The 12,500-nt window shown below is 51.4% G+C and overlaps 1 protein-coding gene and 2 pseudogenes across 1 annotated transcript; 2 read left to right on the plus strand and 1 right to left on the minus strand.

Annotated features, from left to right (window-relative positions):
• Window positions 1–815: 815 nt before the first annotated feature.
• Window positions 816–1,724, plus strand: SAPIO_CDS8674 (annotated as a pseudogene; the record flags this gene model as incomplete).
• Window positions 1,725–5,425: 3,701 nt separating this feature from the next.
• SAPIO_CDS8675 lies at window positions 5,426–8,443 on the minus strand (annotated as a pseudogene; the record flags this gene model as incomplete).
• A 3,000-nt stretch (window positions 8,444–11,443) lies between these two features.
• Window positions 11,444–11,791, plus strand: SAPIO_CDS8676 (uncharacterized protein; the record flags this gene model as incomplete). The annotated part of the gene is made up of 2 exons (XM_016790267.1): window positions 11,444–11,650; window positions 11,723–11,791. The coding sequence occupies 2 exons, from the start codon at window positions 11,444–11,446 to the stop codon at window positions 11,789–11,791; spliced, it is 276 nt and encodes a 91-aa protein (XP_016640530.1).
• Window positions 11,792–12,500: the final 709 nt, after the last annotated feature.

Genomic DNA, 12,500 nt, shown 5'->3' on the forward strand with positions numbered 1-12,500 from the left:
TCAATTACTTGGGATTCATATATAGAAATAAAAAGAAATATGTATTTGTAGGGGAGGGGATTTGAGGACAAAACTTTTTGTAGCGACCTCCGTACATTGTAATAGAGAGCTCAAGCTCGTTTTTGCCTTCCGCACACCCTATTTTTGGCGGACTCTCCACATAAATTGAATGAAGCCTTTGCAGCCAATTTTCGCCTGCCGTGTCCAGAATATGACCGCAGGCAGGCAGGCAATTTATCGACCCTCCCATTCAAGACGATGGGGGTAGGTGTGTGGGTGCAACTGTGCAGTGTTGGTGGGGGTAGATCTTGGCTGAGATCACTGGATTGCTCATGTGGAATGGGATCAGCAAGGGCCAGGCCAGGTGATATCGGGGTGCTGCCGGATGCTACGCCATTACGGACTTCGAGAGGAGAATTGATTGTGACATTGGAGGATTTACCGTCTCCGCCTGTATCGTCCACCATTCGCCTAAGTCAGTTGAGCTAGGCTCTTAGCCTTTGCTTAATCCCGTTGCATAGCGTTGCCGCTGCTAGCTGCACCTATCATTGATCAAATCCTTGTCCACCAAGCTACCCATGTAAGTCTACTGTAGGCGCCCGCCCCCGCGTAATCGTCGCGACAGGATTCGCATGCGGTTCGTCCCGCGTCTTGTCTCAGCTCTTTTTGCAACTACGGTGGCTCCGGCTGCCGACCTCTGATATCATCAATGCTTCTCGACTCGTTCGACTCGGCGTTTTAATAGAAGTTAACAACCTAATTTCGTGCTAAATTTAGACTTCCCTCTTTCCCGTCCCCTCCGAACCCTCCACATCATGGCCCGCAAGAACGAAGCAAGCGATGAAGCCCCCATCATCAACGACAACCCTGACCTCCAATCATACTATTACTCCCTCGAATCGCGCATCGGTTACCGTTTAGTGCTAGGCGGTACCCGCCATTTTGGATACTATGAAAAAGACACATATTGGCCCTTCCCCGTCAGCAGATCGCTACGGCGCATGGAAGAGGAAATGTTCTCGCGTCTCGACCTACCAAAGGGTGCCCGGGTGTTGGATGCGGGGTGCGGCGTCGGCCACGTAGCGCTATTCATGGCCAAGAAGGGCCTCCAGGTGACGGGCATCGATGTCGTCGAGCACCACGTCGAGAAAGCGAAACGAAACGTACAACGGTCCGGTCTACCGACCGGCCAGGTCGAGGTAAAACGCATGGACTATCACCACCTCGAAACTATACCCGATGCGTCGTATGATGGCGTGTATACCATGGAAACCTTTGTTCACTCTACGGATCCCGCCGCTGTGCTCGCCAACTTTTATCGTATTCTCAAACCGGGGGGTCATCTCGTCATGTTTGAATATGATCGCCTCCCCGACATAGATGAGAATGGATCCCTGGCGCAGGATATGGCCACAATCAATACCATCGCCGCGATGCCTACGAACCAGGCGTCGACGAGGGGACTTTATAAGAGCCTCCTCGAAAATGCCGGTTTTGGAAACGTCGAGCGGAAGGACTACACGGAAAACATTCGGCCCATGTTAAGGCTGTTCTATATTATGGCTATCATTCCATACTACTTTGTCAGATTATTCCGTCTCGAGAAGCACTTTATTAACACCATCGCTGGAGTCTGCGGATTCGCTGGTGGTGGGAAATGGGGGTATCAGGGACTGAGTGCCAGGAAGCCCGGCGATAAGATCGAGTCTACAAAGACGAAGTGAAGCGAGGCTAACTGGGGGCACCTATTAATTTTTCTTCTCATCAAAAAAGGAAGGCGTCTATGTGATTCTGTGGAATCTCCTTGGGGTTGGGTCTCTTTGGATAGTTACCAGACCGTAATGCTCGTCTGATAGAATCAAAATGGTTTAGATTTGATGTTTGATCCCTCAGCATTCAATGTGTCCTTTATAGACGGTCCAGGTGTCTCTCCTCCGGCATCTAGGTAGGTATCCATCCATTATGTATCAATTCACAGTTGCTTGCGAAGGGCAGCTGGGAAGCTACACGCAATGAATAACCGCTCAAAAGACACCAGCGGTAACTCTTGTGCCAAGAGCTGCTACGTGCTGGTTTGCGACATCGCCTAACCCCGAGGCCTCAACTCTACTAGATTATCTCGCTTCAGAGTTAGGGCACCCCCACGCAGCGCATTTAGGTGGGGAGGGTGGTCAATTGACAGCGCCAACCATCTATCTTCTGGTCTAGTTTACCAGCAGCCTGATAAATATCTAAATAGCACGAGTAGTGTACTCCCTCTATCCTCGAAGACGGAGGCATACACGACGGAACGAGTGCTTCTTGCAACATCCGAAAGCCGAAAGGATTCCGGCGGATGCGAGGACGTTTTGCATCACATCCCGTCCGCGCTTCCAGGCCGTGGCCCACGCACATGTCTTTGCGGACACCGATCATCTGCTGCACAGGAGTGGTCAGATATATGCCCACCATATTACACCCATCACCCACAGCTTCATCTTCGATGTCAGGCGGGGCGTAATGTTCTTGGCATTTCCTACCTCTCGCTTACCTGGCTTATTCTGGTCTCCCATGTCATGCCGCGCAATAAGCAAGGCGTCATCCAAAATAAACAAGGCAGAACACGAAAGAGGTGACGACTCTTATCCTATGATGGGATTTCACATGTTGTGTTGCCAGCAAACTGCCCGAATAGGCATGCAGCAGGATGGAGCGTGGGGAAGATGCCAGGGTTCCCTCACAGAGCGGGGAAGCTGCTGTTTTGACCGACCGACCTTCCGTGTCCTACCACCAAACTGGTCCAACATTCAAGGCTCAAGCTTCACTTCGTACAGGCCTCACCATAATACGAGCAAATGCAAGGACACGAACAACACCCTATTTTTTCATACTCGATTCCAAATATTTCTTTCAAAATCCCCGTTCTTCTCACCGCATTTACGGGGTCATCTTCGCAGTCAGCTCAGCTGTGGCTGGAGCTGACAGCTTCATTGGAAGCAACCCGAGACGACCCCGCCATTTTGACGAGGTTGAGGGTGACCAGACCCTTAGAAGTTGGGGTATTTAGGGTTGTGGACAGGTACCAGTACAAGGCTGGATTCACACCCCTGGCGTCCTTCGTACCCTGCGAAGTAATCTACACACTTTGGACGTGGAGATTACTTCGTTGAGCCGAGGTTGAACGCCACCAGCAAACTGAGCTCGATGAGTGGTGTGATGTATCGCCCCCACACTAATTAGGCGTCTTGGTACATGGGCTCATGGCCTCGCGGAGTTTAGTCTAGTTTACTTTGTTTACTCCGCAGAAGCTTTGGTGCTCAATGCCTTTTGAGGACGCCCGCGATAGGACTCATCAGAGGAAAGCACAGATTAACTTCAAGTTTATGAGAAATGAGAATAACTCTCCAGAGATCTCCCGCAAACGATGCATCTGCCCTCTTTACCCCAGACGGGTAATCTCAGATGCTGCTGGAATCACAAGCAAAGTAGATTAGTGTGAGAGGCCTGTCAAAGGTCAGTACGAAGCACACTAGCGCTCGCTCCTGCCCTCCCACAGCAGGGCCCGAAGTAAACTACTTTCCTGCAAAACCCGACAGTCTGGGCAGGAGGCGCCAGGCTGCGAATCACTTTTGACGCCTCAGTCCACAACGCCAAGCCATGGAAGAGGAGAAAGCTTGCCAGCCCTGAGGTGGGGGGAGGGGGGTCCCGAGTGGCGCGGGAATCTCTGCTTCCTAAAGTATCCCTTGTGAATAAGAACGAGATTCTACTTGCGAAGTGGAACAAAATACGAAGGAGTTCAGGAGAAGAAGTGTTCCGATGGAAAAACGGCGGATTTGTGGCGGCTTCGTTGTTGGAGATGGTGGATTGACAAGATCAAGCTCCATCGCCTGTCTGCAGCAAGGATGGACGATGAGTAATCGCTGGAGAATAATTCGTCATTTTTAGGATGGCCTTTGGAGCTCACCGAATCTGCTGTTCAGAGATCATCTCGCTTTAGCGTCATCGGTCCCCTCCGCAAGCAAAGAGCAATCAATCCTTGCAAGTTTACATTCTGTAATGGCGCTATGATTAATCTCATCAGACCCAAATGTAGGAGGAGAACAATTCAGCGCCTGAAGTTCCCACTTAAAAAACCTCCCTTCCGAACAATTCGAACTTTGATGCCTCGATCGCAGTCTAGACCCAACCGGTTAAGTTCATCTCGACACCTCCCGTTTCGGGATCAACGAGGCGCCGCTCGAAACAATTTCGAAGAAAAGCCCGGAACGCTCTGACTCCTTACCCACTCCTCCTCACATCTCCACTGAAACGAAATCGGAGCTTTTGAAACTTTGAAACTTTGGACGACAGCTGCCCAAGGATCAATTAATATCTTTCTCTTTTATAAACTTAATTTTACAATTTTACGTTCTGTAAATTGGGCGGGCCCTCCGTAGGAAGAAGGAGGCAAACTTGAAGGCCACAAGACTGACGCTTTCGCGGCGCAGCATGGCATTACGGAGTACTTTGTCGTTTAGATGCACCCTCGATATTTCTTCACTGCCCCCAAAGTGCGAAAGTCACTTGCGCAGTTCTACTTGCAGCTATTCTTTTGCCTCACCTCCCACATCGGGAAGGCCCCGCGAAGGCTTCTCCCGCAGGCCGCATTGATTGTCAGAAGGTGTGTGTGTGCACGTCATCCACTGCCATGAAGGACCAACCCTCCAAGAAGAGTGACGACTGTCAGCGGGATATGCGCCGTTTGGCGGGGTGCTCCGGCCGATCCCCAACCTGGCATGGGCTTCTCCGTCTGCCCACTGCCAACTTGTGCGCACAAATGGCCAGAGAGCCTTTCCATGATTATCATCTCATAGAGTCAAGCGGAAGGATCGAGAGCGCAGAAAGAAAATGTAGTCATGGTCGGTCGACAGGATGGTCCAGCAGACCGAGACATGGTGCGGGCTCTCCCTTGGATGATCCATTTCTTTTTCGCCACATCAGTCTGAGGTCTTCGAGATCTGACACACCCCCATCTTGGGCTGCTTTTTCCTTGGCCCCCCCCGCGTATTTCTGAGGCTATTGACAGTGGAAGCCGGAAGAGGTGTCGCTCAGCAGGTTTCTCAGTTAGCTTCTTTAAGAATTCGTCAGGCGTGCTCGATCTGCGATTATATGGCTTTATTGGATATGCTTGTAGCGGAAGGTACAGTCGTTAGCCTGGCAATCAGAGTTGACCTCATTCCGTCTTTAAGCTTCACAATACCTGTGTTCAATAATTAATTTTATCGCTCCAGCAGAAGAAGCCCATCCAATTGTCTCTCCGCAGAACTTTACAATAGATTATTATAAATTCTAAAAGTATCCCGAAACTTAAATGTAAACAAGTTCCTTTAAATTAAGTACAGCCCCCAAGCCCCTTTCCAACAAAGAGAGAGAAAAAAAAGTAGAAAAGTAAAGAGAGTTTAAATTTCTAAGTCGGGAAATGTCCTTTCGCAAAAAGCTTTACAACGCCCTCGGCCCCTCCCCGGCAGCCCGGCTCAGCCCGGCTTAGCGGTGTCTCGCCCCAGCCATCCTCCGCATTAGGATCGACCCTATCATCGTCAAGAAGAAGCTTCATAACGCCCTCGCGGCCCCACCAGGCAGCCCGGCTTAGCGGTGTTAAGCCCCTACTATCCTTCGCATTAGGATCGACCCTATCATCGGCAAGAAGGAGCTTCACAACGCCCTCGTGGCCCTCCCAGGCAGCCCGGCTTAGCGGTGTCTCGCCCCCGCCATCCTCCGCATTAGGATCGACCCTATCATCGGCAAGAAGGAGCTTCATAACGCCCTCATAGCCCTCCCAGGCAGCCCGGCTTAGCGGTGTCTCGCCCCCGCCATCCTCCGCATTAGGATCGACCCTATCATCGGCAAGAAGAAGCTTCACAACGCTCTCGCGGCCCCAGAAGGCAGCCCGGCTTAGCGGTGTCTCGCCCCAGCTATTCTTTGCATTAGGATCGACCCTATCATCGGCAAGAAGGAGCTTCATAACGCCCTCGTGGCCCCCCCAGGCAGCCCGGCTTAGCGGTGTCTCGCCCCCATCATCCTCCGCATTAGGATCGACCCTATCATCGGCAAGAAGGAGCTTCACAACGCCCTCGTGGCCCTCCCAGGCAGCCCGGCTTAGCGGTGTCTCGCCCCAGTTATCCTTCGCATTAGGATCGACCCTATCATCGGCAAGAAGAAGCTTGACAACGCCCTCGTGGCCCCCCCAGGCAGCCCGGCTTAGCGGTGTCTCGCCCCAGCTATTCTTTGCATTAGGATCGACCCTATCACTGGCAAGCAGAAGCGTTACAATAGCCCCAAGCCCGAAATACGCTACTATATGAAGCGTCGTCGCCATCATTGGAAATTGCTGACTATACTCTGAATCGTCGTCCCATCGTTTCGCCGCCAATAGTGCTTGAATCCCTGCCTCAAAGTTACCTTTTCTCTCTAGGAAGTTTAGTACTGCTTGAATTGCGTTATCAACCTTCCCTACTGGCTCTGTACACATATATATGTAATCTTTATGACCTGAGGTTCCAGTTTCTTGACGGGTGCGCTGAGCCTTGCGCGCATGATGACCCCAGTTTCGAGCGGTGTAGTCGTAGAGTTTGTTTACCCGTACCCGCTCCTCGAAAGCAGCATCCGTCGGAGAAGGTCCACTCTTAAATACGTTGAATGAGAGGTAAGTTGCACAGATTATCGTGATCTCTTCCTCGGCAGTTGGAAACCACCGTGCCTGTGTCCGCTGGAAGTACTCCTGCGTTGTGTAGTGGACTAATCGGATGATACCACTTTCCTCATCAATTGTGACTAGTCCAGCACATACCGAAATCATATCTTCGATCTCTGGAAGGTTTTCTTCGTCAAGTTCTGATTCTCCAACTTCCACAGCAAGCGCGTGCTGAAGCTCTGTGGCCGTGAGTGGTCTCTCTGCGCACGAGATCCACGACAAAACCTGCTTGGCAAGCTCTTCCTGATCCTTAAGCTGCCCTTGGATACGCTCCATTGCGTCATTGTATGCACTGTCATATGCGTCAGAACCAGTGGGCAGTTTTGCAAGCGTGGTTCTAAGGGCCTTAGGGGATCTCTTCCCGACCAGAGAGTCAAGATGAAGCTGAGCAAGTAGAAACATGCCGCCGACGGCGCTGACAATGCCGGTCTGGACCTCTCCTTGTAGGTCTGGGTTTCTTTGGACAAAGAACGGTAGGCGCGACAAGTGGCCATCCACATATCTGCGAACATCCTGCTCAGTGGCCCGAATCTCCAGCCGTATGCTCTCTTCGAATTTGCCCACGATCTCTGGGATGAACCTCGAAGTCGCGAAGAAATACACTCCGCAATTTGCCTGGAGGTTGAAGATCTGAGGGAGGAACTTCGAGAGGCAGGATTCTCGGCATTCGTCGAACGCGTCGACGACGATGAAGACCTTCGAATATAGGGCTGACACGGACTGGAGAGTTTTCGAAAGTTCGTCAATCGATGGCCGAGTTCCCTTATCCTTATGGTGGTCGTAGAGAGATTTCACGCTGTCTGGCAGAGAATGTTGGCGTTGAGCTAGCTGCTTCAGCAGATTCGCGAGAAGATCTTCGGCTTTTTGCTCGTGCTGTCGCCGGAAGTTGCAGTAGATGTATATGATGCCAATGCGCTCGTCGTTCTGAAATCGGGCCCGGAGGTCGTCGACAACGACGGAAGCTAGTATTGTCTTCCCCGCTCCAGGGATGCCCGGACAGAACATTGTTTGCTTCTCGCCATGCAGCCACGCCTTGAACTCTTCTGAGTCTAGAAGCCACTGCCCAGTTCCCTCCTGTCGGCGGCCGATGAAGTCGTTCTGTTGAGGAGCGTAATCTACCGTGGCGAGCCATTTGAGGATTGTCTGTTGCTCGCGGGTGGCTTCTTCGCTGTCAATGCGGTCACGTATGTGATCGAGAGCGCGGTACTGCGCACGATGTATTTTCTGTTGTTCTTTCCTGCCTTCCTTTACTTCACGATGGATGTCCACCATGAGTGCGAGAGAGTCGATTGCTAACAGCTGGTTTAAGCCCTGGCATTTCCGGTGTAGATTTTCCACGGCCTCTCGTGTTCTAGTAGACAGAAAAGTCCCCTTCAGCCGCTCCCATCCAATTCGACGGCCCTGGGTCCGCTTTTTTAAGTCTTCGAGCAGGCTTTTCAGCTCGACTTCGAATGCTGAAATCATAGTCATGGCATCTGTACCATGAGCTAATGGTCCAAGCTCCGATAGCAACGCGGAGTGTCGACCTTGAAATGCGGCCGCAAAGTCGTCATTGAGAATGATATTCGTGTATGTCTCCGATAAGACTGTTTTGAGAGTCTGGAGTTCAGCCACGAAGCTTCTGGCGTCGTCCGGTGCGTCCTTCCAGTCGAGTCCGAATTGGACAGTGACCTGGATGATCTGAATCGTCAGGCCAATGACGCCGACCACTCCAGCTCCAATTTCAAATGACATGTCGATTGCAAGGGCTAAGACGACTTTAATATATCGAACGTCGGCTGATCTAAGGGCCTATGCTTGCGAAGTCAGAACTACTAGTTTTGCACAGCGCCTGGTGAGAAAGCGCCACAGGCCTCGCGGGTTGGTGGGCAGGCAACTCTGGTCTGGTCCCTGTCGGTGAGCTCGGTAGCTGTGGTGGACTTGCTCTCTTTCCTCACTCCTCAGTGCCTAGGCAGATGTCGGGGAGAACCTAATTTGGGCGGGAGGGCATTGTGGTCGTTCTAGGTAATACTCTAGATAGAAAAGAAAAGGAGGGGTCTGTCTGTAGCCTGCGAGGCGAATAGGGGGCAACCCGCAGCTCAGGCGCAAATGCGTCTGCCACGTCGAGACCAGGCTGTACGGTACTGCATACATGGTGAGGGTTGGATGGTCGCTGGTAGCTGGCGATGTACTTCGTACTGATCAAAATGATGATGCGTCGTTACAAGAGTCTTGCAGACCGCTGTCTCGCAGACCCAGAGTATCCATGTGCCCAATATCTCATTCTCCGTTTATTAACTCGTTTCGACCTTGGCAGCTGGAGATCATTCACGATTAATCGCAGGCTGCAGCGGCGGCTGGCCAACACGACGCAGTGGTGAAGCCACGGGCTGGCTGGTTATTATGGTGTCCCAAAAGCGGAAGCCGATTTCGCTAACAGCAATACCTCCTCGATACACGTATATCCAGCAAAGCGATATAAGCCCCAAGTCAATCCCCCGGTCCTTTAAAATGGTTACCTAAAAACCAGGGAGGCCCATTTCGCCTTCTGCCATATCGAACCACACAAAACAGCTGCAAGCAATGAGCCCACCCTCGCAACCTAAGGCGGTTATCAGGTTCAGATCACCAGAGGGACAAGAAATGTGATGACGAAAAACGAGGAAGAGGAAGAGGGAAGTGCGCTTGCCGATATTTGATGTCTTCCGGCCTGGTGAGCTGGCAAATGTGGTCTGTACGAAGTATGAAGTGTCGAAAGAAGGCTTCCATGCTTGGTGGCCCTGAAAAGACTACGAGCCAATAAATCATTCAGCCCGCCACCGTTGATGGTGTCTGAACCGCAGGTTGGTCATGCAAGAGGCCAGGCAGCCCTGCCCTCCGCCATCGTTGCATAGTCCGGGGCACCTTAAACAATGTAGGGCGTCGGAAACGTACGAAAATCTGCATGTAAGCCAACAGGTATCGTTGGTCGACACACTGCTCACTAGGCTGCAACGGCCGTGGCCTGCCCTTCTGTGCTTTTTTCCCCTTCCGCTTTTTTTTCCTTCTTATTTTCCCCTCTTCGTTTACGATGGACTAGGACATGGTTACCCCGCGATTTGCTTGTTCTCTGGTCGGAGGAAGGCTCTGGCTTCGGGAGGGGAGAAATGCAACTCTCCTCCACCTCCATTGTCCTCTGGTTTGCTCTTTCTGCAGACGCAAAACGCAAAACGTGCCGGATCCGGCTTTCCTCATTTCTTGGGACAGGCTACACTACACTACCTTCCCCGCCATTGCCATTTGCTCCTTCCAGACTACTATTGTCTGTACTCTCCGGTGTAGTTGTACCGTCAAATAACCCCATCATCGACTAGTACCTGTACGATCAGTCCGATCGATTGATCAGTAGGCTTGAATGGTACCACTACAAGATCCTTAATAGCCTCGCGCCCCACTACACCCCACTACACCCCACGTACAATTGTACCAAGTAATAATCCTCACACCCTCTTCCTCTTCAGCTGCCCTGTCCGGCGTCGCTGCTTCCCTTTTCTGCTCTGCCATAGGCCTGTACCAGTACGTATCCTCCCGACTTCGGTACCACTGCCCACCAGACAGAGTCCAGAGACCGCTGCTGTACCACCTGTACTTTCGTACCACCTGTACTTTCGTACCACCGCGGCCCTTGGACAGACCGGGCTCTTGGCGTCTCTTGTCGTTTCTTGTCCCCACCCCCTGAGCAACATTGAGCAACACCCTAAAACCTGCACAATCAAGGATTCCGCCCTCTCGTCCTCCAAAATCCCAGAAACCCAGATCCCCAAATCTGACTCTTCCTCTGACTCTCCCCGGCCCATCTGTTATTACTCACCTACAAAAAGACTAGGACCCCCCTTCAAGGTTTACTTCGTAAACCCTCCGATCGATCAGTTTCATAAACCTCCACTATCTTCCCCCGCAAAATCCATCCGATCTCAAGTGTCGGCAGACTTTGTCTCCTCTTGCAAGAAATCGAAGAAAAGGAGGTATCCGAACAAGCTAGACGCCTCGTTGTGTTAGCATCCCCCCCATCACCCCCCTCGAATCGAGATCCCCGAAAGCATTCCGTTCCACCGCGTCGAGAACCCTTCGCCACCCACCCACCAGTGCCACCACCCACGCCCAACCTTAGCTCCACCTGTCCGCCCTCCCCCGCTTACCGACTAAGGGAACAAAGTATACCGGAAGAAGGCAAAACAGGGAAAGGGAAGAGAATTTTTCGACGGAACTTAAAGCGACCATCGCCCTCCCTTGTCTTGAATCTATTTTGCTTTGCGCTCTTTTTTTTCGCTTTTTACTCTTTACTTCATTGCGCGGAGTTTTTATTTTGATTCATCAAGACTCGCATCACCAAAAGAGGTGTGCTACCATACCAACCCATACAATACGATACCACACTAGAACGATACCACACCCCTTAATCAACGATACCCACATACACAATAAAGACGCCATCTGTTACATCAATCGAGGCGCAAGACACATTACGGAAGGCTGAACTTAGACTTTCCAAAGACGAAGAAGAAACTCGGCGGGCGGTATTCGATACTATATTTGCCCACCCAACGACGAGCCTGCGCGCATCGCCTTGTTGAGATCGCCATCTGCGACGTCGCACAACATCGACCTGCGCGAAGACCATCCACAAACACGAACCCACATCGCGAATAGCCATCGCGAAAACACAGCGACAAGAAAGTCTCTATCCGTTTCCACTCAAACACAACCATCGCAATCATGGCTTCCCCATCATCAGATCATCAATACTACCTCGACTCCAGCAAGGAAATGAGCCCAGATTCGTTCCAGTGGATTGAGCCGATATCCATCGATGATGATGACATAATGTTTGGCGGAAAGTCGCTGAGCACATGGTACGAGGAGGACAGAAGCCGTCTTAGCGGCATGTACTCCGACGAAGAGGAGAGGAGGGGCCGCTCAAGGGTACGAAGTCATTCCTGATTCTTAGAACTGGCGAAGGAGATGCGTGGAACTTGCACTAACTTCCTGATACAGCACCGGACCTGCTATTACTCGTCCAGCCACGGCAGCTCCGATGCGCAACAATGTTCCAAGAAGAACTGAAACACCCCTTTTTATCCCTTTTCACGGTGCCCGCGTCGGTTCTCGAGGCCCTAAGCTATTAAGGACCTTTTGATGCCGCGCCCGCGTCCACCACTTTGGTTCGAAACATCTGTTCCTTGCGGTCTGATTTTGGTCGATTCTGGAGTCAAATTCGGATATCCCTGGTCACTGGTGTATACTCTTGTCTGGACCACTTTTGTTTTTCCTGGGAATCTGCACCACAAACATACAGCCTCGCGTACACACGTCAACCTATACCCGCCCTTACCACGCTGGAGAACAGTGGTAATGCGGCATCCTTTTTCTATTTCCCTCTCTGTTTCTTCTTTTTTCTGAATCAACAGCATCTTTCCGGCTCGGACTACCATAGACGGATTCCTCAACTGGCTTGATATTCCCAAGGGACTTTTGGGATGCATTTCTCTTGTTAGCACTGGCGGGCGTTTTTTCGATACTTGTTTTCTCTTTTTCCTCGGCTTTTTTTTATGTTCCCCGACGCTCGCTTGGTGATATATAGGTATTGCATCTTGTTTAGCATTTTCACTGCATCACTTGGGGGATCTTTATGGGGCGCTATGGCAAGAGAAAAAACATGAGATTGGTTTTCTTGGTGCATCACTCTTGGAGAGAGGAAGAACTGGCTGGGCCTTTGCATTCGGGGGAGGTGAGAGTGGTGGTGGTGAAGGAGAGATTGGATCGAGAGTATGAT

The sequence above is a fragment of the Scedosporium apiospermum genome (assembly GCF_000732125.1).
Source record: "Scedosporium apiospermum strain IHEM 14462 chromosome Unknown SEQ_SAPIO_0121, whole genome shotgun sequence".
Lineage (NCBI taxonomy): Eukaryota > Fungi > Ascomycota > Sordariomycetes > Microascales > Microascaceae > Scedosporium > Scedosporium apiospermum.